The sequence below is a fragment of the Pyrgilauda ruficollis genome, unplaced genomic scaffold (genome assembly GCF_017590135.1).
Source record: "Pyrgilauda ruficollis isolate IOZ18807 unplaced genomic scaffold, ASM1759013v1 scaffold40, whole genome shotgun sequence".
In the NCBI taxonomy this organism is placed as follows: Eukaryota; Metazoa; Chordata; class Aves; order Passeriformes; family Passeridae; genus Pyrgilauda; species Pyrgilauda ruficollis.
The window spans coordinates 4314575-4333516 of NW_024525490.1; the positions used below are offsets into that span (position 1 = coordinate 4314575).

At 39.0% G+C, this 18942-nt stretch overlaps 1 protein-coding gene across 11 annotated transcripts in view; it reads left to right on the top strand.

Annotated features, from left to right (window-relative positions):
* Nucleotides 1-6831: 6831 nt before the first annotated feature.
* LOC121358864 (muscular LMNA interacting protein) overlaps nucleotides 6832-18942 on the top strand; it is a 102930-nt gene continuing 90819 nt past the window's right edge. For all 11 annotated transcript variants that reach the window (XM_041477396.1, XM_041477397.1, XM_041477402.1 and 8 more), the window contains exon 1: nucleotides 6832-6990. In XM_041477396.1, the coding sequence (XP_041333330.1) occupies nucleotides 6928-6990 (63 nt within the window). In that variant the 5' untranslated portion in view covers nucleotides 6832-6927. The remainder of the gene's footprint in view (nucleotides 6991-18942) is intronic.

Below are 18942 nucleotides of genomic sequence, written 5' to 3' on the forward strand. Positions count from 1 at the left end.
ATTTATAGTGAAAACCATTACGTGGAGGATGGATTTGTGAGGAGAACCCTCTTTGTATTTCTTTGCCTTGAACTTCCTTCAGCAAGACCTTGTGAACCTGGAATGAAATGCACTGGGTCAAGTTTTGTGAATGTCACCACATGTTTCAGTCGCCACTTGTAAAGGTACCCTGCAGCAACTAAATCACCAGGTGATTTTTATTCAGAAAGTACTTTACCCATTTGGAAACACAATGAAAGCAATTGTATAGTCGGGTGGGATTTTTAAAGTCTTGTGTCCATGATTTGTCTATACAGCTCATCCTTCTATCTTCCCCTAGGTTCCTTTGATTTGTCCCTTTTAATGTCCTTTTCTATGAGAATTTAAAAAAAAAATCTGTCTTTAAATCGTCCTGGTTTTTTTTTTTTTTTTTTTTTTAAACCCACTGAGAAATGTTATCTGTGTTGGAATTCTGTATCTCATTCTGTTGTAATAAAGAACAGTTTCTCCAGTTATATCAGTAATGTGAATGTATATCAGATTTGAACAGGACCTGTAGGTTGTATTTTATTAGATCCAAATGCAGGAGGCACCTTATGCAACTATGTACCTGAGAGTGAAGAGAGAAGCAATTTCTTATGCATGAAGAACTGTCTGAAACTTGTTTGTTTCCCCTGACTTGCATATAAGCAGAACACTTAATTTGCCTTACTGCAGTATGCCTGAATTTCATGTATATATGTGTGTGTGTGTGAGGTAAGCATTTAAGAGCAAATTGTCCTGTACAACACTTTTCAATCCTTTAATTCTCTTCACTGTTATTCAGTGCATTGGTTTCTAATGCATTTAACCTGTTTAATAACACCTGTTTGGGACTGTTCTTTTTCAGGGGTTCTACAGTGCTGCCTTAACTCAGAAATGGGGTCTGGCCCTGCTAGATTTGAATGCCATGACTTTCTTTTCATGTACATTAAGTGTGCATTGATGGTTTTATGACGTTTATACAGTTTATTTTCCTGTAAATGTAGTATAACACAACCCAGTGACCTGGTAAATGCTCATATTTTATTCACATTCTTGAGAAAGATTTCTCAGGTGGTCATTCATAACTTCAATGCTGGTAGTTGACTTTTACAGAATTAGAAAGTTCCCAGGAGGGTATGGCTGTCACAAAGAGAACAATATCTCCTACTAACAAAAGGGATATTTTATTTTGAAAAGATGGATTTGTGCTAACAGAATTATACCAAGTCAATGGCATTCACTTTGGTTTTTTATTATCTTGTACATCTGCATTTTAATTTATGATAGTAATAGGAATATTAAGCTAACTTCATTCATTTGCAAAATGAACATTATCTTAGAATCTCCTATGACTGTAATATTAAAGACTGTGTAATGTGCGTAAGCATAGGCTTAAATGATATTGATAAATGAAATTTTATTTAAAATATTTGTTTTCCATCTCTTTTCTTCCTCCAAAATATACAGGGTTTTTCCACTATGACAATGTTTGATCAATGCATGTTGCAAAAATATCAGTCTCAGAACCCACAAGTGCTTTGGCCCTCTATCTAGTAATGCACCATTTGCTACTACTTTATTGTGTCTTACGAGACTGCAAAAAAACCCCACAAACCCTCAGCTGTTATAAATCAGCCTTAGATTGCAGAATAAGTTGTAGTTGAAAGCTAGTAAGAGTTCTGTTGAGAACTTGGTATTTTCTTCCTTCTTACTTCCCATGCACAAGTGTTTTAGATTTTCCATTAGATCCTGGAAATCAAAACATTTGCTATCAAAATGACAAACTTTTAATCGAATGCTGTCGCCATTCAGGTAAGTTTTAAAGAGTGAGATTTTTATCTGTCTGTCTTCACTGATTTTCAAGGCAAATTTCATATTGCAGTGTTGAAAATTTTGCTGTGAGTACAAACTTATGGTGGTAACACTCTCTATGGACATGCAGCTCTACAAAAGATATCAATCAAAGCCTATGCTTATTCAAGCTTTCATTAAGAAGAAAAAAAAAACAGTGACAGTTGATTATGTTTTGCTTTTGCTCTGTGAAAGAGGAGCAGAGGTAAAGGTCAGATGCTGGTGTCCTTATCAGCACTGAATAAAGTCTCTTGAGGTTTGGCTGTTTGATAAGAATGGGCAGAGACAGAAGGTGGAGAGGCTCAGTGGGAGCTGCTCTGTTAATGACAGCTCATATCCTGTGTTCTCATTTCCTGCTGACCTGGGAGGTGACTAGGAAAAGCCTGGCTATGGACTACTGTTTTCTGTGGGGAACGGGCTTCTCCTCATTCTCAGCTGCCACATAATTTAAAAGATAGCTAGAAGGTATATAATTATTTATTAGTGTATTTCTTTAGCCCCATCTCATTATTGCTGCATCCACTGTTGTGGAGGAAGGCGTGGCAAACAGTACCAATCAATATGGGAGGGAAGATTTTTTTCTTTGTGCAACTAATCTATCGATGTATATTTTACAGCCCAGGATAATTTGGTTTGCTGGGATGTAGCAGTAATATTCAGGGACATCATGTATATAGCTGGAACAATGGATATCTGACTGAAAAGAAGTCTGTTGTTCCATTCCTATCTGTACTCCTGGAGGACAGTAGATGTAGGACCTTGCCAGCACAAGGATAGTCCACTTTAAAACAATTAACTTCAAAAACCTGCAGAGAGAATAATTCATGTACAGCTTCCCAGGATTGCCATGTCAGAAAAGGACCTGAGCTCTTGGAATCAATTTACTGTAATGTTGAAATAACCTTCCTTGTTTTCATCGTCAAACATAAGCAAACTTCTCTCTTTGGAGAATATTTGTTAAGGAGCCTTCTGCTCCCTGCACATGACATGCAGGACTCGCTTCCTCACGCACCAGGCAGAGACTTGTGGTGCCTGTGCTGTTTTCCTTTTTCCACACCTGCTGTCTCCTGCTCTGTGAGTGTTTGCAGAGCCAGCGGGGTGGACCAGGGAGTGACAGCAGCAGCTGTTGGCTGCTGTGGCAGGAATGTGGACCCATCTCTCCTAAGGATCAGCTTCCCACCCTTGGCTCCTGGCTGCCTGGAAGGTAAGCCTGCTTCATGTGCTCTCTCTGTAGCCCTGTCATGCTCTTTATTTCTGCAGGGATCCTGCCATGGAATACCAGCTAGAAAGGCTGCTGAGGTCCTGTCGTTCCAGGCGTGTGCATGTGACCTTGGGTGCCTGTGACCTGGGGTAACACAGGGAATGCTTGCTGCCAGGGCACCATGGGGCTGAGAGAAGGGTGAGCACCAGAAATAACCTGAGAAGCTCAGCTTCTGCTGGCTGCTGGACTGGCAGTTACAGAGGCACTCTACTGAGTTTGGTGCTTGCTCCTTTCAGCTTTTTGACTGAAGTGTGGGACAGAAATGCTCTCCACATTAGAGCTTTAAATATCACTGTGAGAGTAATTTCTGTATTAGTCTTAGGGTTTTTAACTTAAGTAAATGTGACTTAAGTAGTTGGTTTTCAACCGGTATGGTCTCATTGACCACATCAGGGTGGAATTAATACTTCTGTTGAATTCTTATGATGTGTCTGGTGCTGAGCAAATAAAAGCTACAGGCTTAGGAGAGCAGTAGTGCAGATGTGTGACGTGTGGTGCAGCCACTGGCTGGCAGCCCTGGGCTACTGCTGAGCCAGGCTGAAAATGAAAATGTGCAAATTTAAAGAACTGCAGGAGCCACAAGAGTGAAAACACAGCTGAGAGTGACACACAAACTTCATGATTGCATCACAAGCATTCACTTGCTTCCTTCTCCAGGAGCAGCAGATCAAATGAGCACAGAAAGCACATCTGTTTAAGTGCCTTATTTACACAATATTGTTATTTGGGATATTCAGCACTTGCATTTTACAAGAAAGCCCACAGCCCTCTCCATCAGCTTCTTTTGGCCTCTTGTTGTTTCTCTTCTACTGCTCTGAGAAGAGAAACAGGTGTCAAGAGATGAGTAACTGTAATAGAAAGAAGCAATTTGAAATAGCACAGTAATTTAGGCAATGTCTAGAACATGCTTTTTTACTTAGCACCTGTTTGCTCTGTTTCCCCTTGTGAAATAAAACAGGAAATATACAGTTACTAACAGTAACACTAACAGTGTCACAGAAAGTTCTTGGAGTAGAATAACCATTATTTCTCTGTAGGAATAAGAAATGCACTCTCATGATTATATGACAAAAAATTCTCAGATGGTTAGGATCATGGTCTTTCCTCAGGTTTGGTGATGAAATGCCATGCTGAGCAAGATGTGGTAGATAATAAGGTGATGTCAGCTTTTCTATGCTATCTCCAGGGTCCTTATATAATAGCATTCAGGCTACAGAAGAGCTCTGCATCCATTGTTTCCTGGGCTCCTTGATTTAGTGTGATGGCATGAAGTTTGGTGTCATATTCTCTAGAATTCATAGCCTTTTTTTCATGTTCCCATCTCCAATGCAGTTTGCTCCAAGTGCCTTGCAGTTGCACAGGCAGCGGAATGATGCATCCAGAATATAAATTCCCATTAATGAGAAGTGGTGATTCTCAAGTGAATCCTTTAGATGCTGTTACAAGAATGTTAATGGGAAACCCACTTGTGAAACAACATACTCTCATCACTATCTTATGTTAAAATTATTGAGTACAGTTCATGCCATAATCAATTCCTTGTGTCTTTCTGTAGTGATTGTTTTTGATATCAGAGGGTGAGCTGACACATGAGAACAGTATTAGACCCTGCAAGTAAAGACTATAAACATATTTGAATATTAAGTTCTAGGGTAGTTAGGATGAGTGCTAAATTACATGCAACATAAACACCAGATAAAAATCTGCCATGGCTTGCTTGTATACATCTCAAGTCCTTCATTCCTAGTTTCTTGCACCACTGAGAGCCTGCTCTCTTACCAACATGGATATCTGTTCCCCAGCCCGAGGAGGAAGTGACACCCCTGGGAGCCACTGTTTGGAAGCCTGCTGACATCCAGGGTCTCTGGTCAGCTACCAGAGGGACAGGGCTGGGAGAGCACCGAGCCACGCAGCTGAATGTGCCACCTGAGGTGCTCCTGTCCTTGTCTGTCAATTAAAACCATTGCAAATGGACAGATTGAGGGGACTGGAGGGGACTGGAGCTTCAGGTTCTTCACCTGCACTGCAGGAATGGTCAGTAATGTAAGCAGCAGCTTAGTGCAAGCTGCTGTTTGGAGCCCACTGAGGACCTCCTTTGAGGTCTTTATGTGGTGCAAAGTCATTATGGAGTCCCTTGCCACAGGGATAAGTCTCAGCCTCACAAAAAAAGGTTATGGAGATATGAACTTCTTATTACTGTTTGCCTTCCCACTGAAGAGTGGAGAGCTGCAGCTTTCCTCTGGGTATTATGTCACTTACTCTTGCTCCTTTTGTCCCAGCATTTCCAGGAGACACAGTGCGGTGTATTTTTACTTCATGACATCAAGCTCATATTTATTCCGTCTGCTACAGTAGCCCTTGCAGATTTGACTGGTTCTTTGCATTTTCCTTGCCATGTTTACTCTTCTGATGGCTGTCTTACACTTCTAAACATACAGGTAAAATAAAGGCTAAAGAAAACAATTGTCTCTGAAGTAACTTTTTGTTTGTTCTGAAGAATGTTTCAGAACAGGAGCAGTCTAAGGTTTTATCAGCTTTTCATATATGAGGTATATGGACTATTGGGAGATGACTGGCTAACTTTCCTTCCCGTTCAAGGCTCTAAAGATCACATGAGTATAGCATCTCTAAAGAAACATGCAGAAAGGAGTGTGCCTAGTTGAAAAATAATAGATGAAAAATGGTTCAATATTTATTTATTCATTTATCCTATCTGCTTATTTATCTATTTTATGAGAGTCTTCTTTTACCAATGAGTTGACAGGAAGAGGTGGAAAGGGTGTGTGTTTACTGGGGATTTAGTGAGACGCTTAAACAGCCAGCTTTAGAGCATGTTTGATGAACCACAGATTACAGAGAGCACATTCTTTAACAGCAGGAAACATTTTCTGTGTTACTCTGTGTCTTCATGCTTCCCCTTTCCTTGCTGGTACTTGCAGAGCCAGCCTTGTGTGTGAATCACACCTTAGACGGCATGAGCCCAGTTGATGTGGCAACAGAAGGGTGTGTTGTAAACCTTGGCATCCTCAGCAGGGCTGCTGAGAGGTTCCTCCAGCCCTGCAGTTTCTAATATTGGCCCCCCGATTTTGTCACTGTGAACCAGAGCCAGGTTATTCAACATTCAAGTGACAAACTCCACAACCCCCCTCGTATGGCTGTCGGCTCCATGTTAGTGGTTCACTGGTCATTTCTTCACAGTGCCTGCTGCAAGTTTAGCAATTCCTCCTGCATTTCAAAAGTACAAGATGTCATTCTGATATTAGGATAGGGGAGTACTCTCTGCTTGAGAGAATGTGGGGATAGCTCAGTCCCAAACACTCAACAGGGAAAGATCAATAGTTATGGTAAAACACTGTTTTAAAGTGCTTTTCTGTATGCTTTTGTCTTGGCATAGCACATGTGGTACCAGTGAATTATATTCATTATTTTGCTTGCTTAATAATCTCTGTGAACTCAAGTTAGTGCTACTGAGACATAGCTATTAATTTTCATGGGCTTTTTTGGTATAGACTTTTGGGATAGAGGGGAAAAAAGAGAGAGTGAATGGGGCTGGTAACCAAAATCCATCCTGAACAATCTACTGTGATACCAAACCAATGTTTATTGTTATCAGAGGCAGCTGTCTGCCCTCTCTCCACACTTCTATTTGTGGATTTTTGATGGCTATAAATGGAAACACACGCTGACCAGAAACCACCACAGTGCTCCTGATACTTTTCTGTCCCAACTCCAAAAGTACAGGGATATCTAACATGTAGTCAGGTTGAATCACTTCTGCTCAGGATATTAGGCGATTTTTATTCCTCTGGGAAATGGAGGTAGGAAAACATGAAAGCAAAGCCTCAGGAAGAGAAGCTTTAGAGGAAAAGCAAATGGTAAGATATGTTGAGAAATGTTGATATTTTACATTTTTAAAAATGTAATTATAAGCAGGAAAATAAATAATCATTGTACTTTATAGGAGTATTTCCTGGCTTCCTTTAACCATTGACCTTGAAGATTAAAACTTCATTCATGTATATTAAATTAATTATGACAGTGCATTTCTGTAGAAATTATGGAAATTTGTGAATTCATTTTATGTGCATGTGAAATTCAAAAACTGAAATCTGGTTAAACTTTGTTGTCATAACCCAAACTAATAGCTAATATCAGTGGCTTTCTTGTATTTTTCTTAAGGGACTATATCTTTGCACATTTTGTTCCTTAACTTTAGATCAGTAAATGAAGATCAGAAGAAATTGTTTGTATCTGGAATGAATCTGAAACTTACTGAAAAAAGCTGTGACCAAAACAAATTATTAAGAGAAAGTGAAAACAGTCAATATACAGCTTATTCCTAATTAGCTGAGGCTTGCAATGTAATTTATAATTTGCCTTGCAGTAATGAGTTTTTTTCTTAATATCACAAAAAGGGCAGTTTATTCTTGGCTTTGCAAAGCTGTGAAGAAAAGTGGTCATCACTCCTGCTAAGAAACAAATTAGCACTGAATTTTTTAGCACTTAAATGGTGGTGTTGCAATGATTTGGTTTTGTAGTGGGCCAACTTTTACTCCTGTTTAATCAAAATGTTGGCCTCTACCAGCCTCAGTTAGATTAGTTTTGGCAAGCTTGTGTGTTAGTTTACAGTTTTTTATACCACTTCACCAAGGTGCATTGGGCAGGAAATAAGGAAAGCACTGAAACTGAAAGTAATGACTTGGTCTTATAGTATTTTTTCTTTAAAAAAGCAGTATTTATCTAAAGAGTAATATCTGAAAGAGCATTGCTAAAGCTTCATTGCTTAAATTCTAATGGGAATATTATTTATTGTTTTAATTGTTCGTTTTCTCATTAATTAATGAATTAATTCTTTAGACAGTGACCTAATTTTCAATTTGTGGTTGATGTATAAAATATAAGGAAAACATCAAAATCAAAAACAAGTATAAAATCCACTTGATCTTTAAGGAAGGTTTCAAAGGAAACCTTTGACATTTTGTTCTAGCTCATGCAAAGAGAAAATACATAGCAATTTAATCAGCCTGTGTGGTTATCTAATTGCAGACCATATCCTCATGCACAAAGAATTGAGCAGCCAACCTTAAATAAGGCTTTTCCAGAATGCAAAGTGCTTCATTTGGAACACTAATGATCTGCTGTTGACCTTCTTTGTGTGCATCATTTACTAATTTTAAGAACAGCAAACTGGAGCAAACAGGGACCCCACTGATGGGAGCCGTGCTAACGCCCGTGTCAGGTCACACACTGTTCAGTAGCTTCAAAACTAAATCCTCCCAACACGCTGAGCTGAGAGTGTCCCTTAGCAGTGGCGGGTCACGTTCCTGGGGCTGCTCAGCGAGGGAACAGACACCTTGGCTCAGGGGGTTCCACAGCACTCTGGTGACAGAGGAGGAATGCCTCCGCTCTGTCCTCCCAGCCCCTTCTCTGTCCCCTTCCAGCTGAGCCCCAGCCTCCTCTACATCCCACCTCAAACTGTCTCTGCCTGTTTAGTCTTAATGCCTTTCTTTCTGTTTGCTAGATTGATTTCCCCTTGCTCCCACATTTTTTCCCTAGTTTCGTGTCTCCTGGATTTTTATTGATTCTGCCCTTTACTCTTTGTTACATGCAGGTCAGGTCAACTGACTGCATGGGAGCAGTGTCAATCGGTGGTACAGATACTATTTGTGCATGCTGTTGTGGATGTCTGTTCACATATTTAACTTCAGTAGAGCAAATACGTACACTGTTTCATATTCTGCTTCCACCTCCTGTGCTGCCTTTTTGCACTTCACATCAGTTGCAAACTCTCTTTTGCCACACTGGTGTCCTGGTAAGTCTGCTTGTATTCCTGAATCATGAACTGCCTTGCATGTCTAAGAGGTTGTTTTCAAGGACATGATAGCTTTCCCAAATTCCCTGTGTTTCCAAGCTGCCTTCTACAGTGTCCTACTTACCAGCTCCTGGATAGGCTGAAGTTAGTTTTCCTAAAGCCCAGGGTGTGCGTTTTGGTACTTGTCTTTCTCTGTTCCCTACAAGGTTTTAGGTCTCACTATTTCACAGTCACTACCACCAAGCCTGTCACTGAGTGTACACATCCACGGCCACTTCTTCCTTGTTTATGAGTAACAGATCCAGCTGGGTATGAACTGCTTGGCCCATCCTGTGCCCACATCAAGAAGCAGTTCTTGACACCCTGTAGAAATTGTCTGCATTGCTTGCGCCATTCCATTTTGTTCTCTGCAGGTGTCACAAAAGCTTAATGTGAAAAAACCCAAAGAAACAGGGTGTGCAGTCCAGATACTTTCTTGAGTTGTTTAAAGAAATTGTTGTGACGAGCACTCTCCGCCTCCTCACCCCTTCCAAGCTGTCTGTAGCCCAGTCCCACTGCGAAGTCACCCTCAGTGACCTCTCCTCTGATCCTGACCCACAAGTACTCACCCAGCCCTGTTGTGCAACCTGTACAAACATTCTCCACGTTTTAGTTGCTGCTTCATGCAGAGATTGTCTTCTTTTCCCTTCTTTCTGAAGAGCCTGTGTCCCTTGCACTACTATAGCCATGTGAGCTATCCCACCACATCTTTTATTTCTGTAATGTTGTAGTTCTGTGACCTATATGTATTTGTGTGTGAAAGACAAATTTTGGATTTGTATGCCTTGTTACAAATATTTTCTAGCTATCTTCAGAAGAGCAAAGTCCATGTCATCCTGAAAATTCTCTGATTGTAGCATGTCGGTCAAATAGAGACCAGTTTATGCTCAGAGTCTAACATAGAAGACAACATCACAGTTTTATGAACTGATACCTTTACATTCACTGCTTACTGTGCATGAGATAAATAATCTAAAATTCTCTACCACTTCAGGCTATTTCACGTAATACGAATTCTTATCCTTGCTTCATGGAGGAGGACTCAACAGCCAGTATCCTGAAGAGAGTCTTTGTGTGGAGCTGACTGTGAGAATAGAAGATAATGGAGGGCCCTTTTTTGTGAAGGGAAAATAGAATGACTCACTATAAAATAGATTGGACTAAGTAGATGGACATACTTCCCCTTTTCAGAGCTTTGATAACTCAGAAGCACCCAGTAATTCCAAAGTTTATCTACTGAAACAATGGCTCACCTCAAAATAGTCTGTTTTGATTCTAAAGTCCTCATCCCTTAATGCATATTGCCTTATTTGAATTTATTTTAATTATATTTCACACTTATCTCTTTCCTTTTTGATCTGTTCTCTTCCCATGAAAAACAGCACGTAAACTGTTGCATTTAAAATAATGTTTACATTGGTATGTTTAACAGAGAACATTTAATCTTTGTACTTTAGTTTGCAAGTTTTTCTTTACTTTCTTCTTACTTAGAGTAGCAGTAAAGAACAGTTCTATAGAGAAAATAGATCAACCAAATGGATATATGAATCAGAAAGGATGTCATGCACTGCTTAAAAGATTATGTTTTCAATGACAGAGTTGCAGGACTTCATTCAGAGAATTAGCATTTGCTTTTCACAAACAGTATGTGTGGATACAGCTTACAGGGAGCAGGGCAATTTGGATCAAGCCCACCTAAGTGAAACAATGGTTAATCTTCATACTCTGGTAGCAGCATCAGAAGTCCTGTCAATATCAGCCTTCTCCATGGCAAGTGTGGGAAGTAGAGATTCCTTGAAGAAGGCAGTCTGTTTCCTGAGGTTTGCCACCTAAGGGAGCCCAGACAGAATGAGGATGATGACTAATGAGGTGATGGCAGGTCCTGTTTGCAGGTTTTGTTGTTGATTTAACACGTGTAAACCAGGTGAGAAGCGGGTATGAGATGGGAAGGGTTGTTTGAAAAGCAGCAGATAAGGGAGCTGGGTGGAGGCTGTGGGAGTGGGCCGGGCAGGAAGCGCTGGGTACAGCCATGCCTCCATGGAAACCTTCTCCAGGCCACCCTTGCTCTTGTGCCAGGAAGGCTGGTGCCAGAGATGGCAGCGCTCCTCCTGGGCTTCGTCTGTCGCTCCTTTGCCAGGAGCAGGGCCATGGCCAGTGCTCTGACACGTCCCTGGGCGTGCACTGCGCAGGTGCTGCTGTGGCCAGAGGTGTGCTACGGCCTCCGTGGGTCACCACCAGGAGGGAAGAGGAGCCGAGGGAAGAGCGAGTGTTTGTGCAGATACAGGGGGTCAAACACCTGGACAACGCGATGTTCTTCGGCACAGCAGAAATCTCCATGGCTGAGGAACAGAGAATAGTTTGATAATTTGGTGCTGAAGTTTGAGATCATACTCATTTCATGACGTAAAAATAAATAATTACAAAAGTCAGAGAAGGCTTTATATGAGTATATATTTAAATTATTCCTGTTTATCTAAGAGGAAGGTTTTAGTTCTTGCTGTGTGTGTGAACTCCTCTAGGAGATTTTGTCATGCAGCTGAATTCAAGTGGGTGAGTTGACACAAGGCGTTTTGTGCTACTTTGTCCCAAATTACAGCAGCTTTGGCAAAAAGGGTTGCTTCAGAAGAGCAACTTTCAAATAACCCAGGGCTTTGTAGATCAGGACTGAGGCTTTGTAGTTGCTACAGCAATAAGATCCTGACATGGTGGCAATTGCATCTTGCTGTACAGATGTGGGAAAGTGACCAAGGCAGAGCTCCAGCTGATAAGCATTTCCTCTTGGATACCTAAAGTTGCATTCCTATTTATGTGGAAGCATGGATTACTTCAGCAAGCAATCACCCAGAAGGAGGAGGACGGAATAGATTGGAGCCTGCATATAGCAGGATATTTTTAGCATTGTTGATGTGACATTAAACAGGACAAAAGAAAGTGGGAAGCACTGAATCTTGGTGTGCCCTTCTTTCTAATCCTGTCACTGAACATAAATGCAAGGAGGCAAGAGCTGCCTTTTCTTTAGGCTGATGCCAGTCTTACAGAGGCATTGCTGCAACATTTGAGGTAGGCTTTGGCTGTATCAGTGGGGAAAGAGCTCTCTTGGAGAGGTGTCATCAGTGCATTTTTGGTTGGAGGTTATGTGAAACAATACCATACAATATCACACAGGGGTTCAGAAGAGAAGTACAGCAGATTCCTGTAGGGTCTTGAATATTGTGGTAAAGGAGGCTTTTCATGAACAAGTAGCAATTGCCTATTTTAATGTTTTGGGGTGAGGAAAGATAAGTACCTCTGTAACAGTTGCATCAATTGCTACCACAAAGTCATGCAGGGAAATTCAAGTGATTGAATTTGGGTAAGGCATCAAGAAAAAGAGTATTAGTATGGTGAGACAGCTTGTGTTGATTAATTAAAGCAGTTCTGGGAGACAGTTCTAGGCATGAAACTCTCTAGAAATCAGTTAAATGGGATTTTCTTTCTGTGGTATTGGTTTGAGACTTCCCTGAGTGATACTCTGGTGCAACCTGAGAGTTATAATGAGTGAGAGACCATTTCCAGAAATAAGTTGGCTATGGAGACTGTTCTTTAGAAAAAAACAATTTTTTTCCAAAGATATTCCTCAAGAATGTGTTAGTTATGGGTGATACTTGGGAAGATGTTCACTGCTGCTGCTCACACTGAAATTCAGAATGAGTTCTAGGAAAAGCTCCTTCATTAGAAGTATTATGCAGCCCTGGAACAACCAGGGAATTTGTGGACTACACAAACTGTGTGTGCAATGAGTTTGTGCCCCAGACCCATGATGAGGCACTGGTGAATACCTTCCACTTCCTGGCAGGATGGAAAATGGAGCAATGCCTGGTGCTCTTTAGTTTCTAGGACCACTCAAAACCTTCCTGTTGCTTCTTCTTTAGAGGGAAGCACTACCCTAACCCCTAAGTTCTCTGTATTAAGGGAGCAGAGCTTCAACTCTTGATTGAAAATGAAGGTCATGCAGGAAACGTTTCTGCATTTAATACTTCATTTTTGAGAGTTAACTGTTACCTTTTTGAAAGAACTGATGGTGACCTGTAGTACATATTGCAAAATAATTTCTGATGGAAACGTTGCTATATTAGTATCTTCCTGGTAGCAAAGATTCATTCTTGAGGAAAAGGAACAAAAGCAAATTTGTTGAATGTCAGTGAAAAATTAATTTGTTCAACCAATTTTTTATTTGTTCAGGATTCTCAAAAGTAGAAAGTAACTGGTTGAAGCTTTTCCTATCTTTAATTGTACACAAATAAATGTATTAATACCCCAGAACTGACAGAAATCCCCAAAGCAATTTAACATTTTTCTCTATGAGACAGAAAGTGAATCAGTGCCATTCTCTCTTTACTGTATCACGTTTCTTGTTCTTGAAGAAGACTTGGAAACCAAACATGGGAAAATTACAGTGTTTTATAACTGTTATGTTATGTTTTTAAATGATGTGAAATGAACCAATTGATTTGCTTTAAACATTTAAAATTGAAGATTCAGGTAAGAGCCATCAAAAATTTTTCCCCTGTTGAATAGATTTAAAATTGCTTTTATAGAAAAATCCATGCATCTCATAAAATGTTACTGACAGTACATTTATCACCATTTTACTCCTTGAAAATACACCTGTTGGTGATGATAAAAAGAATGTTTGAAAAATATCATTAGATTTTTCAGCCTCAAGCAAGAATTAAATGGTTTACTATACTTTTTTAGTAAATACACTTTGAAATACATCCAGATCAAACCTGAATTATCAACAGAGTTAAGTGATAATCAGACAAAGAGTAATTCTTAGCAAATCTCTTGAGACAAAACTCAGTTCTTTCAGTCTGAGACAACAAAAACAAAATGCAAAGTATCTGTATTTGAAATTCCAGCAGAGGAAAGGAAATGATTTGTCCTTCTCTCTGCTTTTTTTTAGTAGATCATGTTTTCACTTATGTGATGGAACAGATCTCAGTTAAAAATACAGCAGCTTTCCTTATAGCAATCTTATTTACCGTGTTTTAGGTGAATTGACACTGATATTTACATATTAAAAAAAATCCAAAGAAAATGTCAGGTTTTTTTTTTTTTTTTTTTTTTTTTTTTTTTTTTTTTTTTTTATTTTTGTTTTGCTTTTGTGGGGACAGAAGTAGCTAAATCTAACAAGAAAGATTTTCTTTTTTAAAATTTCATTTTATTCTTAATAACAGTATATTCTAGTTTACAGTATCTTTTTCTGAGAAATAAAGTGTATATGCTGAAGGATTATAATGATAAATGATTCCTGTAGTGATTTTCAGCTCCTTCCCAGTTTCTAAGTCTTAGAAGTCAGGGCTGTGCGCCTCCAACCTTGCCAATGCCTTGTGGTGACACAGTGCTGCATCGTGTGATGGATTGCCTGGGGTTTTCAGGGCCTCCAGTGCACTTTAGAGTTTGGGAAATAGGATTATCAGAGCAAATTTGGTTTTCACTTTGTTTTATTTGCTTTGTTTTATTCATAAGTGTTATGATAAAAGTGTCAATGACAGGATTGCAGACTATTTCTTTGTTCTCCAATGGTGATTTTGCTTAGGAATCACCATGAGCAGCTACATCAGGATACAATGGGATCTGGAACAGAGTAGTTACCCACAGTGGTATTGTAAGTAAAATGTCGTAACATAAAACCTAATATTTCATCCTTCTGTTTCCAATTGAATTTTTTTTGCATTTTTTCAGAACGTACTTCTTGACATATGTAGAAAATCTAAGTCAAATGGTTGAGGTGTCCAAAGAAAGGGAAAGCTGTAATTTTCACCCTTCCACATAATGACAATCAAAGTGATGTGTCCAGAAAATGGTTCTGCATGCTGGAAAGTGCTCTCAGAAATTACCCCCTGGAAACAAGTGTGTGGGTAACACTCTCCAAATTACTAGGGACAAGTTAAACCAGTGTCTTTAAAGCAGCTAAATTTGTAGATATTAGTCATTCTTAAGAAGTGTAAATGGTCAGGCTGTGTGACTTCTAGGAGCACTGCCTCTATGAAGTGCTCAAGTACTGCAGATATGAGTGTCATGTAAAAGTATGGAAATAATTTCCATGTTGCTCTGGGCAGTGTATGTCTTGGGAGTAGTGTGAGATTGGGCTCTGCAGAAATAGGATATACTTTTGACACATTTTAGAATTTGTGATTTTCAGATTTTCACATTTCAGATTTGAGATTTGAAATGCCGATTTTCAGAATATCCTCTGGTGTAGCAATATTACATTTTCCTCAAAATTAAAATCTTATTTGTAATGTTGACTCTGGTATTCAGAAGGAATCTCTTTGCTGTTCCTATGCTGGAGTTTCTTGATAGGAAACTCTATTAAGAACCGCAGTACTTATATGCTGTTATATTTACTGTGTATTGTGGATTTCCTGTAAAACATTATTTGTCTATAAAATGGTATATTAGAATTTTCTAATTAATGTTCTTTTGTTCTGTTTTTATTACTGTTTCTCATGCAAGATCTTACAGGTTTAGATGTTCCTTCATTAATGCAGGAGATAGTTGCCTTCTTTCAGATTTCTTAAACAAGAACAACTTGTTCCAATAATAGAATTATATTTGAAACAATGGTTTTTGTATAAAACATATAGAGTAGTTATCACACTGAGCTATCTCAGGGTGGCAGTGATTTGGTTTGATAGTTGTTTGTCTTCCTTTGTAAGTGCAGAGATTGTATTATATTGTAGCTACCCTGTTTTTGATGTCTGTGAGAGGGTACAATTCTAAATGGATATCCAGTAGCTTACATGTGTAGTCCAAGAATTTATCAAATTTTCATCACATGTAAATGATTTAGGGGGCTAGTCATGGACATAAAATATATTATGTATAAAATACATTTATTTATATAAAAGAGATAGCCACTTTCAATCAATGTGTGAGTGAGCAGATGATTATTTTCCAGTAAATCTGTTGTTACTTACATGTATATGTCTTGCAAATAGACTATATTTTATATAAAGTGATGATCTGTGTAGCATGTCTGAAACACTGCTCTACAGTAGAACAGATGGCAAACTATGAAGAGCAGTGTTTTTGTATTTGCAGGTGTGGGACAGAATTTGCAGCATAAAGTGTGAAGGGAGTTGATAAGCTGTTTTGTACAACCTGCTTTCACTTTGAAGCAGAATGCAAAGGTATTTTTAGCATTATTGGATGCTTCTGAGTTCAGTGCACCAGCTTTTCCTCTGAAAAGAAGAGACCAGAACTTGTTCAGAGTGTGACTGTGCCTGCTTCTGAGAGAATCAGGCCATGCTGGGAAGTATCCTAGCCAAATATTCTTTTTTTTCATCTGGGAAGTGGAGGAAATTGTGAAAGGGATTTTAGTACTCCAGCTTTGTGAACATAAAAGGAATCAGATAATATTTGAATTCCAAATGATTTTTTTGGAAATCAGTGGAGAATCGAAATCATTGCATAAGTATTAATAATATTTGCATCATCATTGGCATTACTAATATTGTAATTTTCTATGATGTATGTTGCAATTTCACCCATGAGTCATCTACACCAGGGCCTTTTAGGTCAAGGTTAGGAGTTACCAGTGTATACTTATCTGCAGAACACACTGCACATGCTATTGTATACTAAAGTCTTCATATGAGTTCTTTGTAAATGTCTTTCAAGTTGTTTGCTTTAAGTTGCTATTGAATATGTAGAAAAGGCACAAATTCAAGTGATCTTGAAGCAATCTTCAGAAGATTATGACCAACTTGTTTTTTCCCATCTGATGCATGAATAAACATCCCAAACTGTTATATTCTTGAATTCAACAAATAGTTCTCTAATTAAATGTGTGTAATTAAAAATATGTAGATTTCATGAACAGAAAGTTATTTTCATAATTTACAGTGTTTTTGTGCTGGAAAATGAGGCATGTTTTAAAGCAGTTTTAATGAAGTTTTAAAACCATAATTATATAATAAGTTGTTTAAAATGTTTTCTGTGCTGTTACTTTCATTTCAGAGGAATGAACATATCTGACAGAAAAATAATCAGAAAGTACATTTCTGTGTATTAGCTGTGTGCTGAAATCAGTTATTTAGAATTCCACTGAAGTGACTGGCTAGGTATTATGTGGAATGGCAAGTACTCAAGGTGTTTGGGACTATTAACCACAAAGAAATGGAAAGACACTTTTTAGCTTTTAAAATAGACACAGGTCAATGAATTGTATCTCAGTGAAGTTTATTTGTACCAACCAGTGACTTTTCAAATTTGTTTTATTATGTTATCCCCTCCTAATTTTACATTTTTGTCCTGTTGTGGTGGTGTGTCATCCCTGCCTGTCCTCCTCCAGCTGAGCAGCAGCACCCCACTGTCAGAAACGCCTCTGGTGCCGGGATTCCTAACGCAGCTTTTCCTGAGCATCGCTGCTGCCTGCCAGGAGATGTGCTCTGTGGTGCCTCAGCAGTAAATCCCAGTCTGCTTTGGGTGTGAGATGAACATCCAGGTGGATGTTGAGCTGAGCCAAGGCAGTGACAGCTTTGGATAAGCAGCAGTGGTAGCCTGGGTACCTAAGGAGGTTTTATCCCCATATTTAGGCACATGTGAGTTTACAGATGTGGAAGAGGGATGAATATTTAATGGAGGAGGAAAAGGCATTGAAAAGTTGAACCTGGGAGAAGCATAAGTTCTATTTTGAGTTGCTAAATTGGTTTTGGTGGGGAGCTTCAGCACTTCAATATTTCCTGAAGCAATGGGACTTAAAAAAAGGCACTTTACTCTTTGCTGCATATGTCAGTAAAATCAGTGCTGCAGGGAAAATTACTGGTGAAGTAAGAAGTGGGGTGAATCTGGGGGCTCTTTGCACTCACTGGTGCTGTGGCAGAATGTGGCATGCCGCACAAACCTTTTTAGTACTGCACGCCATAGACATGGTTGTAATTCACACATTAGACAAGTCTTGAGAGGAAAGCCGGTAATAAGACAGGAGAGTCAGGGAGTCCTAAAAATTATTAAAAGAAGGTGGAAAAAAAGGAATAAAAGTAATTCTCCCAGAAATGGGAGAAATGAAAGAAAGGGGAAAAAAGGTAATTACTTGAAAAACGAAGTTAAAAAAAAGACTAAAAGATGGTGGGAGTGAGAATTAAATAGATATGTGTGAATTAAAGAAGTTCAAGAAACATGGGAATAGAGATGGAGAATGGAGAATAGGGGATTGTCGCCCTGATTTTGTAAGACTTTGTTAAGCCTTCTGATGCTTACATTCTTTCAACAAGCTTTCTCACACACAGTTCTGTAAATAACCTATGTTTTGCATTCTTTCATAGAAGTAGAGAGAATTGATAGACCCTTGGTCTGTCCAGTGGCATTGGAGAGGTGGCACTGTCACCCTCCAATCCACTGTCACCTTTGGAAAACTATAAATGTTGGAGTCAAAAAATAAAAGTGCTTCTTTTTTGTTCCCCTCGAAAGCAGCAGTGTCTGTGTCATCATTTCGTGCCTTATCACAACAGGGGATGTGTTGGGCTGAATTTTCAGGAAGCTTATCTTTTAATAACTGATGTGTGACTAGCTGTATTTTATTTGTCAATGTAATAATTCCATCATTTGTACCTACTATTAAGTTTCCTCACACTTTTGGTAAATAACTGTGTAGAATTCACAGATTACTTGGGAGAACACCTGTAAATATCTTCTATGTTATGGCTTAACAGCAGAAACTCCCTCTGCTAATGTGTTTATAGCAACCTTTTGCATTAGTAAAATGATTTTCCCAACATCTGTTAATTCACCACTAGACACTTGCAAGCCTCTTCCAAGAAAAAGTTTAATAGTGTTTTTTCACATATTACAGGATAAAGGATTTCAGTAAGGAGACTAAAACCTTGCTGCATTTTTCTTGCTGGCTTCATCAGCACAGTTTTCCACGTGGGTTGATGCTGATACTAAGGAAAAAAACCTCTTTTCCTTCTGTACAAACACGTTTTAC